Source organism: Eumetopias jubatus, unplaced genomic scaffold, assembly GCF_037043125.1.
Source record: "Eumetopias jubatus isolate StellerSeaLion01/CBP00866 unplaced genomic scaffold, mEumJub1_p1.0 scaffold_13, whole genome shotgun sequence".
NCBI lineage: Eukaryota > Metazoa > Chordata > Mammalia > Carnivora > Otariidae > Eumetopias > Eumetopias jubatus.
This window is the reverse complement of record NW_028274819.1, coordinates 15,739,635-15,766,714: the sequence shown is the minus strand read 5'-3', so window position 1 is coordinate 15,766,714 and position 27,080 is coordinate 15,739,635. Positions and strand designations below refer to the sequence as shown.

The 27,080-nt window shown below is 52.6% G+C and overlaps 2 protein-coding genes across 9 annotated transcripts; both read right to left on the bottom strand.

Moving 5' to 3' along the window:
* Positions 1–1,663: 1,663 nt before the first annotated feature.
* On the bottom strand, positions 1,664–8,171 carry PSMC3 (proteasome 26S subunit, ATPase 3). The gene is made up of 12 exons (XM_028111369.2): positions 7,980–8,171; positions 7,639–7,722; positions 6,720–6,845; positions 6,193–6,297; positions 6,018–6,080; positions 5,620–5,757; positions 5,025–5,168; positions 4,755–4,903; positions 3,333–3,429; positions 2,968–3,113; positions 2,033–2,114; positions 1,664–1,855 (listed from the first exon to the last, which is right to left on the bottom strand). The coding sequence occupies exons 1-12, from the start codon at positions 8,052–8,054 to the stop codon at positions 1,745–1,747; spliced, it is 1,320 nt and encodes a 439-aa protein (XP_027967170.1). The 5' UTR covers positions 8,055–8,171; the 3' UTR covers positions 1,664–1,744.
* A 1,230-nt stretch (positions 8,172–9,401) lies between these two features.
* RAPSN (receptor associated protein of the synapse) lies at positions 9,402–18,412 on the bottom strand. 8 transcript variants are annotated; one of them, XM_028111415.1, is made up of 8 exons: positions 18,221–18,412; positions 17,379–17,717; positions 12,556–12,714; positions 11,927–12,025; positions 11,728–11,850; positions 11,163–11,216; positions 9,940–10,139; positions 9,402–9,474 (listed from the first exon to the last, which is right to left on the bottom strand). In XM_028111415.1, the coding sequence occupies exons 1-8, from the start codon at positions 18,410–18,412 to the stop codon at positions 9,402–9,404; spliced, it is 1,239 nt and encodes a 412-aa protein (XP_027967216.1). The 8 variants fall into 8 exon arrangements, with proteins under 8 accessions (XP_027967216.1, XP_087873691.1, XP_087873692.1 ...); XM_088017565.1 differs by lacking the exon at positions 11,163–11,216; XM_088017566.1 differs by lacking the exon at positions 11,728–11,850.
* Between the last annotated feature and the right edge of the window lie 8,668 nt (positions 18,413–27,080).

Genomic DNA, 27,080 nt, shown 5'->3' with positions numbered 1-27,080 from the left:
TGTGCTCAGCCATCCAGGCCGGCCTTCAGGAGCCCCTGGCTGAGCACTGCCCCGTCCGGCCGGCCTGCAGGCCGCTCCAGGCTGAAGCCCCAGGCAGCAGCATCCTCAGCAGGGAGTGCCTGGCTCTGACCCGGCGGCTTGTCAGCAGAAAGGGAGCCACCCCACCTGGCTGTGACAGTCCAGGGCCCCAGGAAGGAAGGAATCCGGGGTGTCCCGCCCCCACCCTCCCCTTGGTGGCACTGGGACTCCCACCCGTGTTGAGCCCTTCCAGGTGACAGGTACATGTGCAATCACAGGACTCAGCCTGCCCGGGGGAGGCAGTGAGGCCCCCGTTTAGGAGTGAGGAAGCTGGTGGGGGGTGGGGGGGTGGGGGACTGTGGGTTCACTGCAGTGCCACGGTCAGGAGGTGAACGCCCTGACTGGTCAGGAGAGGGACCAGAGAATGCAGAAGTAATGGCGGCCAGAGTCTGTCCCTGGCCAAGTCTGTCCCCGAATAGGGGGACAGTAACCAGAAGCCCTCGGAGGCTGTACTGGGAGCGCCGTGGGCAAGGAGTGGAAGTCAATGGGACTGCCCAGGGGGTCACCCCTGCGAGCACTGGCACACTCTAGCAGGCGGCCTGGAGGCGACGGGACTCCAGGGCTGGAAAGCCAGCCGGGAGCCAAGCCCTCCGGGTGAGCTGGCCCTGTCAGTAGCTCACCGTGGGCACGTCCGTTCAGGGAGAGGGCAGGGAAAAGGAGTGGGGGGGGGGGCTTTTGCTAGGGGGCAAGTAAGAGCTGACAGGCGTCCTGAGACGCTCTTACTCTGGAAGGCATTCTGGGGTCCCTGAAAGCAGACGTGCTTTACTGTCCTGGGTTTTTAAATCCCAGCTGTGCCGCCTAAGAGCAATCCTGGCCCAGCTGCCCACACACATCTAGGAAGTGGGACTAGCCCACTGGGGGCTCCTGGAGTAACTAGATCCAGTTATGCACAAGATCCACTGGGCACAGGGCCCAGAACAGGCCCTCAGCGAACCACACGAGGCCAGCTACGATGCAGGGGAGCTGGAAGGTTGAATGGACAGAGGACCAACGAGATACTCGAGGAAACAGACAGGACATGGGACCTGACGGGGAGCGGGGCTGATGGCGGAACTGGGCGGTGGGGGGAGAACACACTGTGACCAAAGGTAGGCCCAGAAGGGCTCTCAGTGCTCTTGCTCAAGGTTCATTTCTCAGCAGGAGGGAATGAGCCAAGAGAGCTAATGGGGATGTGGAGAAACAGGAGGCTCAGGGGCCAGGAAACCCGAGGAATTTCAAGGAGCAAAGACGCAGAGCCTGGCTTTACAGGGAAGCAATGATGAGGGACCAAAATGCCAAAGGAGAAAGGCGGGCTTCTTTCAGGGCCTTGGTTCTGGAGCTGCAGGGCCCTGACTCTAAAGTGGAGGGGTGGGGCAGGGAGCGGGAAAGGGGGTGGGGAGGGGCACAGTGGGGGGTGGGGGGGGTGGAAGACCCCAGGCAGCAGCTGTAGCAGGCACCCATCCTTCCCGGAGGGCCTCGCCTAATGACTGCTTTGAGGCCCACAGTGGTTTCAGAGGTTCCAGGCAGCAGCACGTGGGGTGGGAGCCTCCTGCACAGGCCTCACTCTTCCTTCCAGCCAGGCCCCGGGAAAGGTGCAACAGACAGGTGGCAGGGACCTGCAACCATCTTTTATTATGGATTTTAACCAGCACCAGACCAGGGAGCACGTGTGGTAGGCAACCTCCTACTAGGCGTAGTACTGCAGGTTGGCTTTCTTCTTGGCCTGCACCTCCAGGATGCCCTCCATGTAGTCCTCGTGCGTGAGTTCCGTGGCACCCCTGCGCAGTGCGATCATGCCCTGCACCCAGGACAGACAGGCTCTAGGGTGCCTTCCCGCACCCCTGGCCCGGCTCCTAGAGGCCTCGGCCTTCTGAGCCTCTCCCCCGCCCAGCAGTCTCCACCAAACACCCCATCCTGTTTAGGGAAGGGGGGCAAGAAGGCATGAAGTAACCCACTCCCCCATGCCACCACTCACCGCCTCCACACACACGGCCTTGCACTGAGCCCCATTGAAGTCATCCGTACAGCGGGCCAGCTCCTCGTAGTTCACATCGGGACTGGGGGGCCGGGGCGGGGGGGACAAACACCACAGGACTCAGTTACTTACGGTTATGGGGAGGGGCGGGAGAGGATATCCTCCCATACTCCCCCTCGGGCAGTGAGGTCCACTCGGCCCGTGACATCGGCAAATCCCTCCCTCCCCCCCGTGCCTGTCCTCTTCTCAGTACGAGATACAGAATGGAGGGCAGGTAGGTCAAAGCAGAGAACAGATTATTTCTGTCTTCTGAGCTCTAGCCTTCTAGAAACCTGCACCTGAAGATTCCAGGGGCTGAGCGAGCCTGGGGCGGGGGAGCACAAGGATGGCTGTCCCCCCCTTTCGTCGTGCCGGCCCTGCATCAGCACAGCGCTTCCTTGGTCTCTCTTGTGCCGAGCACTTCCCTGGTCGTGCCACAACCCCGTGAGGTCAGTGCCATTACCCCCAAGCACCCGACAAGGAAACTCAGGCTTCGATGGGGATTACCACCTACTGGAGGTCACACAGATCTGAGTCTAAGTCCACCCGGCCCCTGGCTGGACTCCCCAGATCCATGCTGGGCTGTGCTCAGCCGCTGGACTGGGGGAGTCAAGGAACTGAGGGCCCCCATCCTGTGCACCTTCAGACCACGGGGGAAGAAGAGGCAGGGTGATTCTAAGGAGCAGAGCACCCAGAATCGGGGCCTGGAGCCGAGCAAGATTCTATCTCAGGCTTGTGGGGAGAAACGGAGGCTGGCATGTGGAATAGCTGTGTGTGAACAGAGAGGAGAGAAGGAGTGGGCAGAGATCTGGGGACACTCAGTACGAGAAAGACAACAGAGACGGCTCTGCTGCTGCCCCTTCAGGTCTCAGTGCCTTGCTCATGTCCTTGCTCACCTGACGTTCATCTTGCGGGAGTGGATCTGCATGATTCTGGCCCGGGCCTCCTCGTTGGGCATGGGGAATTCAATCTTCCGGTCCAGACGGCCTGAGCGGAGCAGTGCTGGGTCCAGGATATCCACCCTGTTGGTGGCTGCAATCACCTGAGCAACGGGAGAAGCAGCAACGTGAACTGAGGAAGATGGGGCTCCCAGACAGACAACAGTCAAGGCCATGATGAGCAGAGAGGCAGCCCAGGGTCCAGATCAAACAAGGGTGTTAAAGACAATCTCATTTCTAATTCTAGCTGCACTAGCTGGGTGACCGAGAAGGTGCCCTGCCCTCTAAGCTCCATTTTCTTCATCTGTGATGACAATACTCACCTTTACTTGGGTGTTGGGCTGGAACCCATCCAGTTGGTTCAGAAGCTCCAACATTGTCCTCTGCACCTCCCGGTCTCCAGCCTTCTCACTGTCAAAGCTGGGGCACACAAGAGGCCCAACACACTGATGAGGCCACAACTCGGGCAGAGCCTTCCCCTCCTCCAGCCACCAGAAGTCTAACCCAACTATCCGGGGCAGGGAAAGGTCATGCTCAACTTGGGGCCCCCAGCCCAGGACTGACACAGAACAGGTGTCAGAGACTGGAGAGGCTCCTGGTATCAGCCAGGCTGAGGATAAAACAGTGAGCAAAACCAATCACTGGGCTATCCCCCAATGAATGTGCCACTGCAAACTGAGCTAAAGCTTAGAAATATGGGATCCAGACTTGGAGTGTAAAGGGGAGCCCAAGCAGGCATCCCTGAGGAAGTATCTCTCAGGCTGAGAACACAGAGGCTAGGCAACCAACCACTAAGAAACAGGAAAAGTACATTCTAGAAAAGGAACAGGTGCAAACTCTCTCCCACCAGGGCCAGATGGACTTGGATTATAGAGCGGACCTATTACCCAAAGGGATGTTGGGGCATCTGGCTGGCACAGTCGGTTAAGTGTTCTACTCTTGGTTTCAGCTCAGGTCATAATCTCAAGGTCATGAGGTCAAGTCCCGCCTCCTGCTCTGCACTCAGGGGTGGAGTCTGCTTGGGATTCTTTCCCTCTTCCTCTCCTTTCCCCTCTGCCCCGCCCCCCCACCTCAAGTGCATGTGCTCAATTGCTCTCTCAAATAAATGGCCTTAATAAATAAAAATCTTTAAAAAAATAACTAAATGGATGCTGGGAAGAGGTGGGGGCAGGGACAGGTCCAGGATGAAGTGGAGGGAAACAGAGACAGCCACAGAGCGGACCAGGCAGGCCATGGTAAGTCCAGCATTTATCCCAAGGAGCAATGGGGGCCCACAAAGGGTTTCAAGTAGGATGTCTGTGTGAGGGAGTGTGGGTGCATGTGAGGGAAGCAAGCAGGTATGAAAGGAACATACGGCTGGCAGCCGTGAGGAGAATGGACGGTCAGGGGAAAAAAGAAGCAAGGAAGCTAGTTAGAACAGATTTCAGGACACAGAACCACAAGAGTAGAGTTGCCACTGTTCCAGGGGAAGGAGGGGACAGGGTGGGAAATAGCTGGAATTTAAAACAATCTCCTTGGTGGCACTCAGCACCACCCCCCATTTTTAAAGATTTTATTTGACAGAGAGAGAGAGACGGCGAGAAAGCGAACACAAGCGGGGAGAGTGGGAGAGGGAGAGGCAGGCTTCCCGCAGAGCAGGGAGCCCAATGCGGGGCTCAATCCCAGGGCCCTGGGATCATGACCTGAGCTGAAGGCAGACGCTTAACGACTGAGCCACCCAGGCGCCCCACTCAGCAACCCCTTACCGCTTAGTGCCAATGGCATCCAGCTCATCAATGAAGATAATGGATGGAGCCTTCTCCTTGGCCAGAGCAAAGGCATCCCGGACCAGCTTGGCACCATCCCCAATGAACATCTGCACCAGCTGGGGGCCAGCCAGCTTCAGGAATGTAGCCTGGCAAAGGGGCACGGTGACAAGAGTCAGGCCAAAGGCACCAAGAGAGGTCCCTCTGAGCCTGCTTGGTAGAGCTTTAGCTTCTGCCCATTTCTTCCTCATTCCCTTCCAAAGCACTCACCTTGGTCTGTGCGGCACAGGCCCGGGCCAGCAGGGTCTTCCCCGTACCTGGTGGGCCATACATCAACACCCCTTTTGGAGGCTGGATCCCCAAGTTCTCAAACTTCTCCTTGTGGTTCATTGGCAGGACAATGGCCTCCACCAGCTGCCAGGAAGAAGTCCTGGGTGAGGAGAGTGAAGCCTGGAGGGCTCCTACAGCCTGACACTTAATGACTTCAACCCCAACCCGCAAACCTCCTAACGCCAATTCAGGGACACGGCCTCTCCTTCCCCTGCATCAGAAGGACACAGAATGCTCACTCCCACCAAGGCTGGCTACGGCCGCTCCAGGAACAGCAGGACATGGTAGAAAGGCACCAGGAGAAGAACGAGAAGCCTGAGTTCCAGTCCTGGCTCTGGTCCTAACCTTCTGTGACCCTCGAGACAAATCGTTTAATCTCTCTGGACCTCAGTCTCCTTAACTGTTACATGGCACCCTCCTTACCTCCCTGGGGTGCTATGATAAGAGGCATGTTGGCAGTAAGTGCTCTGGTCAATGAAGCAGAAAAACACAAAAGGTGGGCAACACTGCTACTAGCAGCTCGTGCCTCCCTCACCTCCTGAATCTGCTTGTCCAGGCCCCCGATGTCACTATATTGTTCTGTGGGCCTCTCATCCACCTCCATGGCCTTCACCCGAGAGTCATACTCTGTGGGCAGGGTCTCCAGGATCAGATAGGAATCTTTGTTTACACCCTGGGGACAGAGCACAAAGCCTTCAGATTTGTCCCAGCTCAAGACCTAACTGGCTGGGTGGCAGGTATCTGTAAAGAGAAAGGAAAATACAGGACTAGGGAAGACAAGAACCAAAGAGCAAGCTGATGAGCTCGGACTCCCCGGGCTGCTCTGCCAAGGTTCAGGGCCAACAGTGACCTGGGCCTGTGGCAGAGGCTCAGCTAGTCAGTGGGAGAAACCTCACTGGAAAAGCCCTGCCCAGGCTCAGGGACACCACTCACCACCAAGTCTCCTGGCTTTAGCTTTTCAGCATCCACCAACCCAATCACAGGCAAGAAGTATGTCTGTAGGAAAAATTCTAGGTTGAATCTCAGTTACTGCCTTCAGTAAAGCTCCCTAGTCCTGTCCCACCTCCACCCCTCACCCTCCCTAGTTCTACCCTTGAGCTAGCCTCACCTGTCGTGTAGAGGTTTTGATCACTGCACATTTACCCTTCCTCTGGGAATCCAGGTCAATATTGGCACCATCCTCTTCTTGGTCATTGGGATCAACATCGAGAAGCTGGGAAGGGAAAAAGCTCACGTCAAGAGGCCCCGCTCAGCCCCCTGAACTCCTCAGAGACTAACACTTCCCAGGTGAAAACAATCCACCCCGTTCCTCAGACTAGCCCCAGGCTCAGCAAAGGTGTGGCTGATAAACCAGGGGATTGGTAAGGTCCCTTTAGGTGTTGCTTTTCTGTCCCCCAAGGGCTCTCTACCCTCCAAGAGGAAACATGTGTGGCTTCTGAGGCCTTTTCAGGGTGTCTAGGTGTGTATATATAGCACCCTGGAAATGCCCACTAGGGAGGGGGCCCCAGGAGGTGTAGTTCTAACGTGCAACTTGGGCCTCAAAACCTTTCACCCACCCTTTTTCCAATGGCCCCATCGCAGGCTGTCCCCAAGCCCAGCTGACCCTTTTCTCTTCCCCTCCACATACACACACACCTCGATGACGTTGGACACAAGGTATGGCAGGGTCTTGTTCACTTTGATTTTCTCACTGTTCTCTTTGATCTTGTCCTTCATGGCTTGGAGTTCATGGGTAACTCGCAATACTTCACTCTTCATGATCTGGGATGAGGGCGAGTGGAAGCAAATGTTCAGCCTGGGCTCAGCTTAACCTAGGGCCCTGTAACTGGTGAGGCCCAGGCTGCCCAGGGGACCTTCCAACATCCATTCACTCAGCTGAAGGGTGAACCTGTGTCCACATCCAGCAGAGGGCAAAACAGGCCAGTCTGGAAACCTCCTGAAGGTAGTTGTAGCAGAGGGAAAAGAGCAGGCCTCTGCATCAGACAAATACAGGTTTTAGCTTCTGCTTCTTAATTAAGGGCTGGGTACTTCACCCAGTAAAAACCTCTGTTTACTCATCTGTAAAATGAGGACTTTCTGAAAGAAAGATTCTCAAAAGTAGTATTTAAAGGCCTCGCTGGCGGGGCGCCTGGGTGGCTCAGTCAGTTAAGCGACTGCCTTCGGCTCCGGTCATGATCGCAGGGTCCGGGGATGGAGGCCCACATCGGGCTCCCTGCTCGGCGGGAGGCCTGCTTCCCCCTCTCCCGCTCCCCCTGCTTGTGTTCCTGCTCTCGCTGTGTGTGTGTCAATTAAATAAATAAAATCTTTAAAAAATAATAAAAAAATAAAGACCTCGCTGGAAAAGGCAGTCTGATGAATCCTTCTCTCAGACCTGCCCTCCCACCACCCTGTCCCTCTTCGTGTCCCTTTTAAGGCTTAGTTTTCTTTTCACTTTTTCTAATCCGTGGGCCCTATGTCTTCCTGGAAAGGCCGAGAACAACGTGAAAGACGCTGCTGGGATCCAGGGCCTGCCCTGTGGGGGCTTCGCTGCCCGCCACTGGGGCTGTGAGCCCACCTTGATCTCACTGTCCAGCAGCCGTGTGCGTTGGATAATCTCTTCTGTGGACATCTTGAGCACCTCCTCCCCGATTCCATCTTGCTGTTAAAAAAAAAAAAATTTTTTTTTTTTTTTTAAACTCAGGTCAAGGATTCCGCATCCTCAGAGCCCACTCACAGCCTCAGCTTCCCCGCCCATAAAACCAAAATGAAGGAGTCGAGACCCTTGCCCACATTCCAAGCGGCCCCGACCCCGGGACCAGGCCAGACCTTGACTCCCCCAACCACTTCCTACCCTCCCGCCACAGGCGTCTTCCCGTTGGCCCCGGCTCCAAGGCCCCCAACTCTCCCAGCGCGCACCTCAGCCTCATCCCACACGGTCGCCATCTTCTCCTGCCGAGTCACTGGACTCTCGAGTTTCGGCAGCAGATTCATATCCCGAAGGAGAAGACCGAAAATCGGACCGGAGAGAAACTTCAGCCAGGATTAATACTATCTTTCTGAAGGCCTGCTCCTGACTACTGGCGAACCTCTCTCTCCAATTCCTGACTCTTGACCGAATTAGTTCCGGCCGCCACTGCCAGAACGAATCTGCTTCTCCGATTCAAAAGACCAAGCCCGGGACACAGGACCCGCCCCGCCGCCGCTCCTGAAACGTTACCACCATCGTCCAGTTTAAGCCGGGAGCGACAGGTGGATGCGCTATTGGTCGGTGCGCGCAATGGGCGGAGCCTGGATGTAAAACCGGAAGGGGAGGGAGAAGCGATGGGAACCTCGAGGGCCCTTGGGAAATGTAGTCTTAATCTAGCCAGTAATTGAAAGGGCGCTTTGGAAGGAATGATTCGACCTCAGAATCTGGCGCAGCTAGGAATTAGGGGATTCGCGAGATGGCTCTGCTTCCCAAACCGTAGGCAACATACGCCAGCCGTGTGCAGAGAGCCAAAAAAGGGCATGCCCAAGGTTACCAGAGAGAATCATTAACCAGTTTTAAAGAGAAATCGCTGCTGTTAACTTCTGAGCAGGCGCCACAGACCTGCCCACGTGGGCAGAGCTGAATTGACAACAGCCTCTACAATTAAAAACATTATGACTCACATCTGTAAACGTTTCTTGTCATCTCAAGGAGTAGGGCAGTTCTCTGGATCATGAGACCCATTTTTGTTGTATCTGTGTGACTTGCTCTGGAGGATCTCTGCTTATGACTCTAAGGCGAGACCCAGGGCACCCCTAAAATGAACTTCATGTGAGCCACATGGCATATATTTTCAGTCAAGCCTTCACTAAGAACCCCTAAACTTGGTGGAAAACTAGTGGTTTTCTTGGAAGCAGTTGAAAGCAGAAACTTCTTTAAATAACAGCATTTGCTAAAGGTTAAGTGACTTGTCCAAGGTTGTTCAGTGACTTGGTGTCAGCACAGGAGCTGCTGACCCCAAATTCACACTTGTCAGAGCTGCCTGACTGGAGTCAAGAAGACCAGTTGGGGAAGAAGCTGTCCTGTCTGTGCTGGCCCCAGGACACTGGCAAAAAGAGTCAGAATCGCTGGGCTCAGGTACAAACAGTTTATTTTTCTACAAAGAGCAAAGTACAAAGAGGCAGGGAGGGCAGTGGAACCTGGAGGAACAACAGGTGGGCAGGTCCTGGGCCCCAACAGGTTGGAGGAGACCCTGGCAGCTGCCCCAGGAGCAAACAGGGTCCAAGGCATGGCAAATCAGGGGCCCCCAGCATGATGACGGACAAGGAGGAGGGGGAAGTGAGGCAGAAGCCCAAGACTGCTGGTGGGACTCACACAAAGCCAGGCTTCATGGATGAGCGGCGGCAGTTGGGGCAGCTACGCGTCCTGTTGCTCTGCAGACACCTTGGGAGGCAAAGGACTCTGTCCATTCACTGAACCCAGGGCTTCCATCCTGGGCCTGGGCTCTCTCTCCTCCCCTCCCCTCTGCAGGAGCTGGAACGGTGTCAAAGGAGAGGGTAGGGCTCCCAGGCTCCTCCCAGCGTCCCTGCTTGCCCCTGACACTCTGTCCTGGGCCTTCCAGGAGGTCAGGAGTCAGGAGGTCGGCATGGAGGCAGGTCTAGCCCTGGGTGTCCGAATCTCATGGCCTTTGAGAGGCCTCTCTGAATTCTCTTTGGGGGGAATAATGATGGCCACCTCATAGGGCTACTGGGAGGATTCCATGAGTTATTACAGGGGAAGCTTTTAGAACACGCTTAGAACACAGAGTACTCTACATTCAGTGGTACTACTGTGGTTAGGGCAGCTGGGACCCTAGCATACCCCAAAGAGACCGTGGGTGCCCCCTGCCCACTGGCCAGGAGCCCTCACCTGAGGTGGAAGATGTGGGAGCATGGCAAGGCCTGCAGCCGGCTGTTCCTCTCACCTATGGACTCGCCACACAGGCCGCAGTAGAGCTCGGTCTCCTCCACACACTCGTGGAAGCGCACGACATGGGCGCGGAGCTCGCGCTGCAGTCCCTTGCTGCGGTAGATGCTCTCGCTCAGGCAGTGCAGCTTGAGCTGGCTCAGCTGGGGCCAGCAGGGACCGGAGAGCGGGCGTGGGGGACAAGACCACATCAGTACTGGTGAGCCTCCCTCCTTGCCCAGCCTGAGAAGCTGTCCCCGGGGGCCCACCGAGCAGTCAGGACACACAGGGTCTGGTCCTGGCAGCATTCTTGCCTCGCTGATGGGCCTAGGAAAACCGTCCCACGCTCCCTGGGCCTTGGCTTCTCCCCCACGCAGAATGGGCAGGGGGGGGAGGTAGTCAGTGCTCACCCCTAGAACTAGCTGGGAACCCCATGTTTTTGAAGGATTTTATTGATCAGATCTGCTGCGTTGACACCATAATGATTAATTTGCTCTCCTGTTTTTGTTAATTAAATATGCACAACAGCTCATCAGCATTTCTGACCAACCTGAGATACTTGGGTAAAACTGAGTGGCTATAATCTATCCCAAAACAAAGATATTTGGCATTTTAGTTGGGCTGTGCACTGGATCCCAGAGAAATCCGTATCTTCTAGAAGGCTTCAAGAAACACTGAGCATATTGTCAACATTTAAAGGTTTGGATATAACTATTAAATTTGAGAGGCCACAGACACTATGCGAGGATCACGGGCTTTGGAGTTAAGACGGATCAGGTACCAAGTGTGGGTCCTGGAGCACCTCCCTGAGCCTCGCTTTCCTTACCTGTAAAATGGGGCTTGCAGTGCCCACCTTGCAGGGAGACAGTGAGGAGTGGGACCAATACCTAGAAGAACGTGTGTGTGTCCAGCTCTTAATGAGTGGACCCACTGTTGGAAGATTAAATGACCATCAAGAAGCTCTGAGGAATTCTGAGGTCCTCTGAGCTACAGAATTCTTGCCCTGCCCTCCAAAGTGCTCTGTGGGTGGAAGAGAAATAGCCTGGGTGTGGGAATGGGTGGGGGCAGCTCCTGGAGATCCAGAAGGGCTCAGGGCATGTGCAGGCTCAGGGAAGCCCTCTCCACACACCCAAGATCCCACCTTGGGCTCTTGACTCCAGACCCAGAAAACAGAAATCAGGTCTGACCTTGTTCCCCACTTCCTCGGCCAGGTCCTGGGCTTTCTCGATGGCATCCAGAGCCTGGAAGGCAAGCACAGGCCAGGGCTGCGGGCAGAGCTGACAGAGGCCTTGGCTCACAGGAAAGGAAGGGGCTGGGAGGGGCGGGCCTGGGGAGGACATCATGGCTGGGCAGCTGCCCTGCGTGTGAAGGTAGCAAAAGGAGGCTGGAGCCCAGTCACAGAGCTGTGTGGTCAAGTTACCTGTTGCCTCAGTTTACTCAGATACAGAATGGGAAGAATATTCCTGTCTCATTGGGTGTTGCGATATCGTGAAAGCCGTTAAAGCATCCTGAGTTCCAACCCACCTCTGGCCCTTTACTAGTTGTGGGTCTGGGCACGTCGTGGGCCTTCTCTGAGTCTGGAAAATGGCTTGGAATGTACTCACCTTATGGGATTCGGGTGAGGCTGATGTTAGACAAAATGTCTGAAAGAGTCCTGCCTAGGACCAGCCCCACAGAGTGTTGGCTGACCTACTGGCTCCAAATGGGAGCACCGGGGAGAGCCGGGGGCTGTAGGAAACAGCCCCATCTCACCTTGTCCAGCGCCTTCCTGGCTATCCAGCATTTGGCCACGCCCAACAGCACCTGCACCTGCCCCAGGCGGTTTCCAATCTCCGTCATGATGCTCATGGCAGAGTCGTACCTGGGGAAGGCTGTCTGCACAGCCGGGGGGAGAGTGCAGTCAGACTGGACCAGGCCTGCAAGCCCTCCCTCCGCACTCCAGGGGCCTCACCTCCAGGTCCCCGCGGCTCCGGTGGATGTCAGCAAAGCAGAGCAGGCAGAGGGCCTGCAGTGGCCGGTCCCCGTGCTGCAGAGCAATCTTCATAGATTCCTGTGAAGGGAGGCTGGCAGCTCAGGCCTGCACATCTGCACCCCCCCCAACCACTGGTGTGTCATTACTCAGTGGGCCCCTCTGACAGGGCAGCCCAGGGATCACCAACATTCTCGGAGCCCAACAGACCTAGCACGGTGCCAAGGCCCCACACATGGAACCACTGAGGCCTCACCACACCCACCCAGTGGACAGAAGTGACTTGACCAAGGGCACTTGGCTAGTAAGTAGTGATGCCAGGATTTGAAGCCAGGTCAGGTCAGTGGCACTCCAGAGACTGGCTTTCTTCCTATTGAAAGTGCCCCACAGAGAGTGTGTATGGGGGGAGGGCAGAGGGAAGCCCCTCCCCTGAGAATGGATTGGAAGGGAGTGAGGTTTGGGACAGGGGAGTGGGCAGAACAAATGCATCCTTCGGGGCACATGGAGAAGGGGGGCCAAGGGCAAATCTTGGGGCCCTAGGTGGATTGATGTGGGAGGACACCCAAGCCCACGCCACCACCCCCGCCTGCCCGCCTTCCCTCCTGGCCTACCTCACAACACTCCATGGCGCTGCCCAGGTGGCCCAGCAGGCGATAGGCCACAGCCATGTGGTACTGGCTCATGGCCCGGTACTTGAGGCTCCAGCCTTTGCCATAGTCGCTAACGAGCTCTGCGGCCTTGCAGGGGAAGAACAGGGCTTTCTCATAGTCCTGCAGGGAGGGGGAACACAGGGAGGAGGTGGGACAAGAAGGGGCCCATTGAATGGCCGGAGCTGCCCTTAAGTCAAGGGCTCCAGGGCCCCGCCAGTGTTCGCTCATTCATTCAGGTGTCCCAGGAAAGAGTGATCCAGGCAGAAGGCACAGCCACTGAAAAGGTGTGGGCTCCGTGAACCTAGGCATTTTCATCGGGTTTGCGGATGCATCCCAAGAGCCTAGCACAGTTCTTGGCATTTAGTAGATGCATAGTGAATATTTGTTGAATGAAGGGATGAATGAGAAGGCAAGAAAATACAGTTGGCTTCTTTTCTCACTTCATCCCAGTTGGGCCCCTTATCTTCAGAGACACACAAAGGGGGGTGCCAGGCCCCCCGCGAGTGTTTGCCCCCTGGTACCCCGCAGCAGGTGCTCACTAAAGGCTCAGGGTCTGGTTGCCAGCACAGTCTGCTCCAAAGAACACTGGAACAGACTCACTGAGGCAATGAAATCATTCCTTCATCCTTTCTTTCTCCTCAAACCTCCAGAAGCTCTTTCTACCTGTCCGTTATCAGCTAATGATCTTGCTTCATACTCCACAGGGAAAACAGAAGAGAGTCAGAGAGGACTACCTTCTCCACCCCTCTGCCTTCTTCCTGCCACTCTGGTGGAGGACTCCCTGCTCCTACAGATGCGAGTCCCTCCACGGGGCTTGGGAACAAATCCTCTGGCTCTTTCTTATTCTTTTTTTTTTTTTTTTAAAGCTTTTATTTATTTATTTGACACAGAGAGAGAGCGCACAGCAGGGTGAGCTGGAGCGGTAGAGGGAGAGGAACAAGCAGACTCTCCACTGAGCAGGAAGCTCGATCCCAGGACGCCGGGATCATAACCTGGGCCGAAGGCAGCCGCTTAACAGACTGAGCCACCCAGGCGCCCCCCGCCCCCATCTCTTTCCACTCAATCATTCCTTCCCATCAGCGTACAAATACATTTTGGCATTTCTTGCCTCATTAAAAAAAATCAATTTCAAACAACCTTCTTTTGACCTCATGTCCCCTTCAGCTATAGCCCCATCGCTCTGTTCTTTCTCATAGAAAATCTGTTTGATCTTTCACTTCATATCTAACAAGCATCTCCAAGTTAATATGACCAAAAGAGAACTCTCGATAACTCCAATAAAAAGCTGTTCCTCAGAAATTTTGTTGCATACTTTTTTTTAAAGTTTTATTTATGTAAGTAATCTTTATGCCCAACATGGGGCAGGACCTCACGACCCTGAGATCAAGAGTTGCACCCTCCACCAACTGAGCCAGCCCAGTGCCCCTCGTGACGCACTTTTTAAATTTGAAGCCATGTAAATGTTCTACAGCTTCAGAATTTTTTAATTTTTTTAAAAGACTTTTTATTTATTTGACACAGAGAGAGAGATAATGAGAGAGAGAGAGATCACAAGCAGGGAGAGCAGCAGGCAGAGGGAGAGGGAGAAGCTGGCTCCCCGCAGAGCAAGGAGCCTGATGTGGGGCTCGATCCCAGGACTCTGGGATCATGACCTGAGCCAAAGGCAGCCTCCCAACCAACTGAGCCACCCAGGCGCCCCAGAATTTTTTAATTTTTTTTAAACCCTAAAAATAGAAAATGGAAATAAATGACCCTAACTACATATCATCATATTCATATAATTAATTAATTATAAGTTTAATTATAGAATTAGTATAATGTAATAATATACTATTAAAACATAATGCTATATGATTACATTATAATGGATTATATTGCATTATAGTAATATAACCACATAGAAAAATATAACTATTTCAAATGACCTTGGAATGTATGTCCTTGGGCAGTTCATCCATAGCAGCATATTTGATAAAGACAAAAGAACGGAAGGCAAAGAAATCTTAAACTTCCTTCAGTTGTCTTTTTTTTAAAAGTAATATTGGTATTGTCTTTGGAAAGTATTTTGTAGAATAAAATAAATGTGTAATTATGTTGCTAAAAGCCAACATTTTCAGTCTAAGAGAAAAGAATCAAGATTAAAATAAATTAAGGAAAATCCTGAAACATTAGACTTGAATTCCAAATATTAGCATAAACTTCAGTTGTCTTGGCAACTAAAAAGATTTAGAAGCCATCACAACCCAGTAGCAATAAGCACCTTGAGAACCCACATTTGGTCTTTAATACAATTTCCCACCAAAAAGAGCCCAGAGAAATGGCTGATTCCAGGTCTGGGGCAGGGAATATACAAATTGAGCCTGGGACAGTTCAATCATTGCAGAAAACAAGAACACTTTCAGTGTTTAAATGAAGTGTCTCCAAAGGGACACAGGAGACTTATTGAAGGAATTCCATTAACTAAAGTCAAGGTAATTTGAGCATCACAAAGCACACTATTGCAATTAACTGAAGAAGACCGAATATTTAAAAAAAAAGTCCAGAAAAAAAAAAATCCAGGATTTCATAACGGTACTCCAAAAGAAGAAAGCAAACCAAATAAGTATGATCACTGGAAGCAGCTATGACCTCAACCCCTTATTATCAAAGTGGGAACTAAAGGAAAGGAAAAAGTATCCTGTTTTTCCTGTAGGAACTGCATTTCAGAGGCGCCAACTAGCCCTATTTGATGGGGGAGCGTTCTTCCTTAGAGAAAACTCCAGCCAACAACTGTAGAAGGAAAGGTAGAACTTGGAAATCGCCATTTCCTTACAGTCGAAATAAGAGAGCTGATTCGGGCAACAAGCATCACTGGATGCTAAATCCATTATGAAAACTGTGGCCGCAGAACTGAATTTTCACAGGGGGCCGGAGCATCACCGCCCCCCAAGTTCACCTGCTGGTCAGGGAAGGAAAAAACGCTAACCCTGAAACCGAGGGATGGCGTTGTCGCCCCCTCTATCGGATGTGATGAAGCACGCAGCAGCGCCTACATAATCTTCTCACCAAAGAGGTGTGACCCGAGTCTTCCCTTATCACTAAGTTCCAGTTCGCTGGGAGCAAAGGGGGGTCGGGGGGACCAGTCATGTGACTCCTTGCGGAAGCAATGGGACATGAGATGAAACCTGTTAACAGGGCAATCAGTCTGTTGTTAGATAAATCCTGGAAAATAACGGGGAGGGGAGAAATCTTCTACTGAAAGAGACTTTAGGACACATAATGCCCACTGCTCGTGTGCCTCATGTCTGTGTTCCAATTTATAGAAGCCGAGGGTAGAGGCGTGTTTTCAAGATAAGCAGAGAAATTCAAGAGATAATTGTGATTATGTAAGAAAGTGTCCTTATATAAGAAAATGTCTTTTTTTTTTCTTTCTGAGATGCATACTGAAGTACTTCGGGGTAAAATATCATGGTGTCTATAATTTCATGTCACAACACTTCAGTTAAAATATGTAAATCAAATATGGCATAATATTAATAATTGTTCAATCTAGGTGGTGGGGATATGGAGGTTCAGTATATTATTCTTTCGATTTTCCTGTACGGTTAATTGTCTTCATAATAAAAAAGGTTTTAAAACACCCTGTCCCTCTCCCATCTAGCGAGTCTCACTGAGTGGGTTCTTCCTGTGTCTGGTTGCTGAAAACAAAATCCTCAGTGTCGTCCTGGATGACTCTCATTTCCTCGCATCCCACCTCTGATTCATCAGCACTTATACACCCATTTACCCCAAGATTTTATTAAGCATCTACTGTGTGCCGGGCATCAACATCCCCCGTGGGCCAAGCGCAGCCTGGATGCCTAGGGGGTCCCAGGAGAACAAACACTCGACCAGAAACCAGCCATTGGTCACTGGCTCCATCAGTTCAAAGCGATCTGCCTTCTCCCCTCCCCCCTTACCTCTTGGTTCTCACCACCTTCCACGTACCGGCTGCTGCCATGCTGGTCTCCACCATCCCTGGAACAGACCAGCTATGCCCTCCTCCTCACCCAGGAGCTTTTTCAAGCTCTTGCCAGATTTCTGCCTGGCTTACCCTCTCCTGTGCTTCCAATCAGCTATGCCCCCCTCCTCACCCAGGAGCTTTTTCAGGCTCTTGCCAGATTTCTGCATGGCTTACCCTCTCTGTGCTTCCAATCATCAGATTGATAACACCTCTATGAGGCCTTCCAATCACCTGATTTGAAATTGCAACACCCCATCCTCAGCACTTCCCACCCCCTTTCCCGCTTTCCTTCCTCCTAAGCACTTTCTAGCACGCTATGTGATTGACTTACTATGTTTATTTGACTCTTTCTAGAACGCAAGCTTCACAAGGCCAGGGGCTTTGCCGTTGTTTTCACTGCTTGCCTCCCAAGCCCACAGAGCTGGGCATAAAGAGTCAATAAATACTTAATGAGTCCTTACAACTGTGCTGGAAGGTGGGCCCTACCCTCCCTCATTTTATAGATGTACCTACCAAGGTTTGGAGACGAGAGGTGCCAAGACCACATAGCAAACACAGGGCAGTACGGGTTCATGGCCAGTCCTCAGAAGGAGCCTCCCATTCCCCCAGGAAGGCAGACAGACCAGGGTTTGAATTCTGGCCCTGCCCTTCCTGGTAAGTTTGCACCTTCCTGGGGGAGTCTTCCCTCTCAGACTCTCCTACGTGGGAGGACTGAGCAAGGTCCTGAATGAGGAGTGCGGCTTGCAAGAGGGTGTCAGGGGACCCAAGCCCTCCCCCACCCGCCCCTGGGGCCCCAGCCCACCTTGACCTGGGCATAGAAGCTGCCCAGGCTGCAGCAGACGCGGCACTCGAGCATGGCGTCATCATTGTTGTGGGCATAGCGCAGGGCCTTCTCGAAGCTCTCCAGGGCCTTCTGGAAGAGGCTGAGGCCCAGGAAGGCATTGCCCATGCTCAGGCTGACCTGGCCTCCGAGCTGGGCGCCTGCCCTGGTGCCGGGCAGGCCGAGGCAGGTCTTGCAGTAGGAGATGGTCTTGTGGAACTCACAGAGCTTCTCGTTGCTGCGTGCCAGGTTCAGGTAGCTCTCCAGAAGGAAGTCAGCATCCTCCAGCTCCCGAGCAGTGTCGATCTGCACCACAGCGAACTGCCCGGAGGGTTGGGGCAGTGCGGTCAGCCTGGACTCTGAGCCTCGGACCCGGGCCTCCTCCCTGCCTCGCAGCTGAGGCCTCAGACGCAGAGCTTCCAGCCAAGGCCTCAGACAAGTTCTCTGCTCCCCAGCCATAGGCTAGAAGTGTCAGACCTGGAGCCACACTCAGACCCATAGCCTTCACCTTTTGACCCCAGCCTACCCGCACCACCCACCCACCCACCCACCCCCAGCCCCAAAGCTGGAGCTCACGCCCCCTCAGGCTCTGACTCAGCACCCCAAACAGGAAGGCTGGAACCTAGCTTCCGAGACCGAGCCTGGAGATTCTCGAACCCTGAAGCTGAGAAGCTCTGTCTCAGTCTCAGAGCAAAGTTCAAGGCCACAGGGGCCTTCGACCGTACTCAGAGCCCCAGCGGGGTGGGGCTGCTAGCCTGTGGGACATGTGGGTGTCTGAGGAGGCGGGAGGGTCCGAAGCCTGGGGGTAGCCAGCCCGGGCCCACCTTTAGCATCTCCTTGTAGCGGCCCATCTCCGAGTGTGCAGTGACCAGACAGCCCAGCACGCGAAAGCGCCCCACAAGGTCCGCGCTCTTCTCCAGCACCTTCATCCACACGTGCAGCGCCTTCTCCGTCTGGTTAGCCTGGTACAGCTGGAGCCCCTTCTCGATCTGCTGCTTCGTCTGGTCCTGCCCCATCCTTCCAGAGCCCTGTGCCGCTCGAGGACGGAGAGACGCCGGTGGCTCTGGGCTTCTAGGCATTCATGGTGGGGACCCCAGGGTCAGCTGCCCACAAGCCCCAGGAAGGAGAGCAGTGCCAGGCAGGAGCCGAGCAGGGCCTGGATGGAGAGCGGGCGCCACCCTGGGAACAAAGCTGGTCCGGCCCCCGTCCGCAGCTGTCCCTGCCAGTTGGGGCCACGTGGCCGCTGAGGAATGTCAGCCACACTGTCACGCGGGCCTCTGCCGCCCCCACCCCCAAGCTGGGAGGTGGCTTCCCAAGGATGCAGGCACCCTGCTCCCTGGGCACCCCCTTTGGTGGCTCTTCAGCACCTCTGACACTGGCCCCAACCTCCCTTGGCAGTGTGGGCCCTCCCGGCAGCCTGGCCAAGGAGCCGCCCCCAGGGACGGGCTGAGGGCCCGGTGGAAGCGGGAAGGACGTGAAGCAGGTGGCCAGCCCTGAGCCCTGCCTCTCCCCATCACAACCTTCCCCCTAGACCTACCCTCCCCCAGGCTCTGTGTCTGGGACTCGCTGGGCGCCGGACACCGAGGGCTCTTACCCATGTGTATGCCCACACCATTCCCAACATCTCATCCTAGCTCACAGTATGACCCAAGCCAAGTCATTCACCTCTCTGTGCCTCAGCCTCCTCATCTGTCAAATGAGGATAACGATAGGCTAATAAACCCTGACTCAGAGGGCTGTTTGAGGCAGCACAGGGTAGTAGGGAACAGCATGGACCCTGGAGCCAGGCAGACTCTGCCATTAGCTGTGTGGGCCATGTGACTTTGGGCAAGAGCGTACTGCTACCTACCGCAGTGGATTGTTAGAACTAAGGACTTACTAGCTGAAGAGGACGTAGAACAGCAAGAGGTCGTCCCGAGCTGTGTCCGACTGTTCCATGGCCTACTGCCCACCAGGGACAGGAGTTGATCCCTGAAGGGTTAAAGAGGTGTCCTAATTCCAATCCCCAACCCAGTTTGAAAGGGTCCCAAAAAATGAGCTTTAATGCCAGACACTGTGGAGAAGGGCAAAGTCTTATGCAGGGAGCAGACTCCTGGAATATGGGGGCTCCTAGTGTTGAGAGGCCCTAGGGAATAGGGCCCCAACTCCACCAGCTCGTCTCCCCCCATTTTTCTCCTTCCTCTCTGTACACCATGCTCCTTCTTGCCCCAGGGCAAAGTTCATCTTTTCAGAGTGGACAGTCTTTAGTACATTCACCAATTTGTGCATTGATCACCACTAACTCCAGAACATTTTCACCATGTCAAAAAGAAGCCCCATACTGATGAGCAGTCACTCCATTCCTCCCGTTACAGTTGAATGGGTGTCCTTCTTGAATCATACGCTGAATTCTCTTTTTAAAGATTCTTTTTATTGGGGAGCCTGAGTGGCTCAGTTGGTTAAGCGACTGCCTTCGGCTCAGGTCATGATCCTGGAGTCCCGGGATCGAGTCCCGCATCGGGCTCCCTGCTCAGCAGGGAGTCTGCTTCTCCCTCTGACCCTCCCCCCTCATGCTCTCTCTATCTCATTCTCTCTCTCTCAAAAAAAAAAAAAAAGATTCTTTTTATTTATTTGAGACAGAGAGAGAGAGAGAATGCGTGGGGGAAGGGGCAGAGGGAGAAACAGACTCCCCAATAACCAGGGAGCCCGACGCAGGGCTCTATCCCAAGACTCCAAGATCATGACCTGAGCTGAAGGCAGATGCTTAACTGACTGAGCCACCCAAGTGCCCCAACTCCTTTTTTATTATTTTTTTTAAAGATTTATTTAGTGGAGTGCCTGGGTGGCTCAGGCGGTTAAGAGTCTGCCTTCGGCTCAGGTCATGATCTCAGGGTCCTGGGATCGAGCCCCACATCAGACTCCCCACTCAGCGGAGAGTCTGCTTCTCCCCCTCTCCCTGCCTCTCCCCTGCTTGTGCTCTCTTGTGCTCCCTCTCTCTCAAATGAATAAATAAAAATCTTTAAAAGACTTTTTTAGTTATTTGAGAGTATGAGAGAGTGTGCACACACGAACCCATGGGAGGGGCAGAGGAAGAGGGAGAGAATCTCAAGCAGACTCCCTGCTGAGCATGCAGCCCAGTGCACAGGGCCCGATCTCACAACCCTGAGATCATGACCTGAGCCGAAATCAAGTCAGATGCTTAACTGACTGAGCCACCCAGGCTCATATGTTGAATTCTTTTTTGTTTTTAAAACCTCAGAGACTCCTCTGAATGTGTGTGTGTGTATGTATATATATGTATATATATATATGTATTTTAAGATTTTATTTGACAGAGAGCATAAGCAGGGGGAGTGGTAGACAGAGGGCGGGGGAGAAGCAGCCTCCCCGCTGACGTGGGGCTCGATCTCAGGACCCTGGAATCATGACCTGAGCCGAAGGCAGATGCTTAACTGACTGAGGAACCCAGGCTCCTATGTTGACTTCTTAACCCCCAGATGGGAGGTACTTGGAGACACTGTCTCTAAAGAGGTCAAGTGAGGTCATTAGGGTGGGCGCTAATCCAGGACTAGTGTCATGAGATCAGGTAAGACCAAGTGAAGGGGTAGGGAGGAGGAAAAGATTCAAGACGTACAAAGGCCCTGGGGCAAACAGCTCGGCAATTCCTCAGAAGTTGAACACAACAAAAATGAAAGTAGGAAGATTTGTACACAAGTGTTCATAGCACTGTTACTCTCTACAGCCAAAAAAGTGGAACAACCCCCAAATGTCCACCAGCTAATGAATGGCTAAATAAAATAAGACCAAGTGAAGCCCTAGCAAAAGGACAAGCCATCTACAAGCCCAGGAGAGAGGCCTCAGAAGGAATCCACCCTCTCGACCCCTTGATCTCTGACTTCTGGCCCCTGGAATTGTGAGAAAACAAATTTCTATTGTTTAAGCCACTCAGTGTGTGGTACTTTTTGTTTTTTAGGTTTATTTATTTATACAATCTCTAACCCAACGTGGGGCTCAAACTCAGGACCCCGAGATCAAGAGCCAGACACTCCACTGAGCCAGCCAGGAGCCCTGCTGGTACTTTGTGATGGCAGCCCGAGCAAACTCATACACCCTGCAGCCCCCATCTACTTTCCATGGAATTGTCTATACTGGACATTTCACATAAATGCAATCATTCAGTAAATATGCGGCCTTTGGTAATTGGCTTCTTTCACTTGGCATCATGTTTTCAAGGTTCATCCATACTGTAAACCAGTACTTCATTCTTTTTTATGGCTGAGTAGTATTCATTGTAGGGATCTATTTTATTTAGCCATTCATTAGCTGGTGGACATTTGGGGGTTGTTTCACTTTTTGGGCTGTAGAGAGTAACAGTGCTATGAACATTCATGTACAAATCTCCCTACTTTCATTTTTGTTGTGTTCAGCTTCTGAGGAATTGCCGAGCTGTTTGCCCCAGGGCCTTTGTACGTCTTGAATCTTTTCCTCTTCCCTACCCCAACATTCTGCCCAGTGACATTCTAGTTAGGGTCAGTCAGCTTAGTATACTCTCATGGAGAATTACATTCCATTCTGATACAAGACTTTTCTCTACAATTTTATAGTCATCAATATGGTTGTTTGCTTAACATTGGTTTCCCCTACTCAAATATGTGGGCAGTGACTGTCTCAGCCACCACTGACTATCTCCAGAGCAAGGCTGGGCACACAGGGGTTACTCAATACACGTACTGAACGAATGAATGGGAAAAGGGAGAGGAACAAAAGTCTAATTTTGAAATTTAAAGCAACTGTTGCAGGCTTCACAGCCAATCTGTGATGACCTCCTGCCCCAGCTCCGGGCAGAGAGGGCTTCTTGTTTATTGTGAGCAAAGCAGGTCCGGAGAGGGGCAATCTGGAGCAGGGGGCACATCGCCAGCTCAGGGGTCAAGGGTCAGCAGAGGTGGAGGGGATTTAGAAGTAGACCCCTGGGACTGGGCAAGGCCACCAAGACTCCCCAGGGGAAAGTGCTCTTGAACCCCCACCCCAGGGAGCTGGAAAAGGGGGCGAGAGGGAGAGGTACAGGTGAGTTGTCTGGGCTCTTCCTCTCATCTGGGAAGGTGGGTCCTTGGTGAAAGTTAACCTCCAGAGGGGAAGGAAGCTGGGCCCACTCGGGAAGTGCTGAAGGGCTCGCAGATTCTCTCCCACTCACTAGTCCAGACCCGAGTTTGGCAGGAAGGAAAGGACACGGGCAGCCTGCATCTGTGCCCCAAAGGAGTCTGGGAGCCTTTTGGGTACCTGGGAACTCAAATGATCTCAAAACTTGAACTTGACGGGAGAAAGGTTTCCTCTGCCCCAGAGTCAGCTCTTTGCTGATGACTGCACACACTTACGTCAAGGTCATGTTCTAAAGGGCAAGGGCTATGGTTTGTCTTTGTACCCTGAGCACCTACACAACCCCTGGAAAAGTGAGAGACCAACAGATGACAGCTGACATTTTCTGAGCTAATAATTTCCTCCAGTTTACAGATAAGGAAACTGAGGCATTGAGCAGTAACACGACCAGCCCAAGACCACACAGCTAGAGACTGAGCAATGTGACTTAGGGGTCCCACTCTTAACCACAATACTGTTCCCGAAAAGGAGGAGAGGGAGAGAAGTAAAGGGGAATGGGACCCATTTTCAGAAATCACAGTGATCTTTACCTAACACACAACAAGCTCCCTGGGAACCTAAGCCAAGGCTCTGGTCAGGGTGGCCAGAAGAACTGTATATAAAGAAGGCTAAGGAGAGGCTCAAGAGTCAAGCCTGCTCACCAGTGCCTGGCAGTGGAGGCAGACACATGGCCCCTGGAAGCTGGAAGGACAAGCCACAAAATCAAACAGTCTTTTCTTGGCCACTTAACCTCCCAGGGGGTACGACGCAGGGGCACAGAGCCTTCTACCAAGTGCCATCTGTGTCAGGTACCAGCTACAGGCCTTGCAGGTTAGACCCCTGCTTTCCAGTCAAAAGTAGAAAATCTAAGTTAGGGCCTGAAGCAGGGGGTCTCTGTCTCCCCCTGTGGCATGTGAGCGCTGAAGAGCTGTGTGTTGGCTGGGCCCCTTCTGTCACCTGGGAGATTACAGGCAAAACTCTGCATTTCCTGCTTCTCCTGGAGACCAGAGGCTCAGGCAAACTGGGCCCTGGGATTCTGCACGGTCCAGACCCCATCTTGCTCCCACTATTCTCGCCTTGACACTGAAGCCAAGTGTCACTTGTCATCTTATATGGGCCTCCTTCCACTCACGTGCATCACCTGTTCCAGAAGCATGACAAACATAAGCCGAGGGGACTGTCCCAGGCCCCCTCTGCCACAATTTGTGGGATCCTTGGGCAGTTTGTCCCTCTCGACAAATTCATTTTCCTGGTTGTAAATGGGGTTATCAGCTCTCTGGTAAGGTTTCTATGAAAACCAAATGAAAAGATAAAACAAGAACTTGCTTTGAAAATGAGTTGTTGGGGGCACCTAGGGGGCTCAATTGGTTAAGCATCTGCCTTTGGCTCAGGTCATGATCTCAGGGTCCTGGGATCGAGCCCCGTGTTGGGCTCCCTGCTCAGTGGGAGAGTCTCCTTCTCCCTCTCCCTCTGTACTCTCGTGCTCGCTCTCTCTCTCAAATGAATATCTGAAAAAGAGAAAGAAAAGAAGAAAGAAAGAAAGAAAGAAAGAGAGAAAGAAAGAAAGAAAGAAAGAAAGAAAGAAAGGAAGGAAGGAAAGAAGGAAGGAAGGAAGAAAGAAAAAGAAAGAAGGAAGGAAGGAAGGAAGAAAAAAAAAGAAAGAGGGAGGGAGGGAGGGAGGGAGGGAGGGAAGGCAGGCAGGCAGGCAGGCAGGCAGGCAGGCAGGCAGGCAGAAACAAGTCATTGAACTAACGCCCCTATAATGGGCCTCCTGAACCTTCCTGGAATTGGCTTTTACTGTCTCTAAGAGTGGAAAAACTAGAAATAATCTATGTCCAGTAGGAAAGTGGTTAAGAAACCATGACATGCTCTATAGCCTCTAAAAATGAAAGTTGTAGATCCTGGTGGTACATACCCAGATGGAAGGGTGCCCGTGACATAGTAACTGAAAAAAATGCATGAAGAACATTCTGTACATTATGGCATGATCTCATTTTTATTAACAGAAATTATATATGTACATATTTTTTGTATATAGAGAGAAAAATTCTGGAAGCATACTTACCCCATCTGTTTAACAGTTATCAATGGGCTGTGGGATGGAGAAACGTTCACTTTTAACTTTTATATACTTAGGGCTGTTAGCAAGTTGAACAAGTGTCTGCCAGGGGCGGCCCTGAGCCAATCTCTCATCTTCCCAGCTCTGCTAGGTGGGTGTTTTCACTTCCCTTTGGCAGATGAGGAATCTGAGGCTGACAGATTCAAGTCACTTGCCCAAGGTCACAGGGACTGGTGGTATAACCAGATTAAGAGACTCCTGAACAAAGCTTTTCCCTCTAAAGTCTCCTCTATATAACTATATTAATGTTTTGCATTTAAAAAACCCTCAGACCCTAAAATGAAATTTTTAAAGCTTTACTTGAGAGAGAGAGAGAGAGAGAGAGAGAGAGAGAGACTTGGGCACACTTTAAGGATGACTGGGTTTGTGGCACTCTCCAGGCCAGAGGACTGCAGATAGGTGCCCCTCTCTGGGGAGTTCCCAGACTGCCAAAGGGGCTCTCCAGCAGCTGAGGGCCAAGCAGGGGCTGGTACCAACTTCCTCACGGGACGTCCCCCTCCCCCCCATGGCTGCCTCGGAAGTTGTATTAGAATTCCTGTAAAGTGGCTCTAAGGGACTTGGCTGTCATTTGTTACATGGCTACTGAGGGCCTACGGAAAACTCAGGTATTGGCCGGTGGCTAGCAATCTATAAACAAGGTATGAAATTATTCCCTTTCTTCTGGAGTGGATGGAAATTTCTAAATCAAACTCTAACGTAGTGGGGGTGCGGGGAAGCACGTCAGGAAGCTCTTGAACAAAAGCAACTATCATTTTTTGGTATCTGTTCATTTATTCATTAAATGTTTCCTGAATACTGATTACCTGCCAGCCCCTGGGGCTCCAGCGAGGAACAAGACATGCATAGTCCCTGCCTTCATGCAGCTCCAGTCTAGAGGTGGAATTTAAACCAGGGCCCACCTTAGACCCTCCCAAAGGAATACAGTCCAGCAGGACTTCAGAATCAGGTTGGCCTGGGTTAAAAACCCAACTCTCCTACTTATGGCTATGTGACAAGGATTGTAGCTTCTTTGTGCCTCAGCGTCTACCTTCCTATGCTGCCAGGTGCTGGGTGGACGAGAAGAACAGCTCCAATGCGGGGCTTGAACTCACAACCCTGAGATCGAGACCTGAGTCGAGATCAAGAGTCGGACGCTTAAACTACTGAGCCACCCAGGCGCCCCTATTTTGTCTTCTTAAATGCAGAGTTAAGATCTAGAATGGCCCTGACCACTGTAACTGACTGCCATGATGGAAATGGTCTAGGCCCCGCATTGTCCAGTACAGTAGCCCCTGGTCACATGGAGCTTCGTAGCATAAGTGAGGAATGAAAGTTCTTAGTTTAACAGCTACAGTGGCTAGTGGCTGGTCGAACAGGACAGTGCAGACAGGTCCCGAAGACAGCCAGATGCAGGGTGAGGCAGATGGTGCAGCAGGTAAACAGGAGCAACTGGAGAAGGGGAAGGGACAGGGGCTGCAGGAATGTGGCTGGACTGCGAGCAGGCCGCTCAGAAGGACCAGGAATGGCAGCCGTGGGTGGCACAAGCCTAGGGCTGTGAGTTGCTTTCAAGGAGGAAAGAACATGGCTTGGGAGGTAGGCTAAGTGAAAGCCAGACACAAAAGGCACATATTCTATGACTGCATTTATAGGATAGTCCAGAATAAGCAAATCTGTAGAGCAGAAAGATTCGCGGTTGCCAGGGGCTGGGAATGAGGGGGAGGTGAGAAGGGGAGTGGCTGCTAATGAGTACGGGGTTTCTTTTCAGGGTGATGAAAATGTTCTAAAATTAGGTTGTGGTGATGGTTGCACAACGCTAAAATCCAAGGACTTGTCCCCTTGATGTGGGTGAATGGTAGCGATTAAAAACACCAAAATCTCAGGAGGCCTCAGGACAGTGGGACCCCCTCAGGGGCGGAAGGGGGTGTTGGTGCGGATGCAGGCAGGCCTAAAGCCCTGGCTTTGTTCCACTTCCCCTCCCAAGACTCTGACTTTGATATAAAAAAGCAAGAGCCATCCCTAGAGCTGAAGCCTTTACCAGGAAAAGAGAAAGTCAATGTATGCAGAAGAAATTAAACACCAGATGGTGGGGGTTGGAAAGGACTCCTGAGAGAGAAGGAAGATGCTTGAGAAAGGCAGAAGGTGCAAGAAAAAGCCATCTACGATCCCTCCTGGAAGGGCAACGCTGTCAGACAGTAGTGTGACATTCCCAGCGGTGAAGTCACAAACCTGATCTCGTTTCCTTCCCCATGCCTTTCTTCATCAGGGACTGAGAGGCTCAGGGGACACAGCACGTGAAGACCTGGGAGCATCAGGGCAGCCGCGTGCTGGCCGGGAAAGCCGACGCAGGGGCTGTCTCTGTGGTGAGCCGGGAACCAGGAATGTGGCAACAACTAGGTGCTGAGGAATCTATTCAAGTATAAAAGATGACTGCATGTGGGTTTCAAAAAGGAATACAAACAGTTTCAGACAAAGCT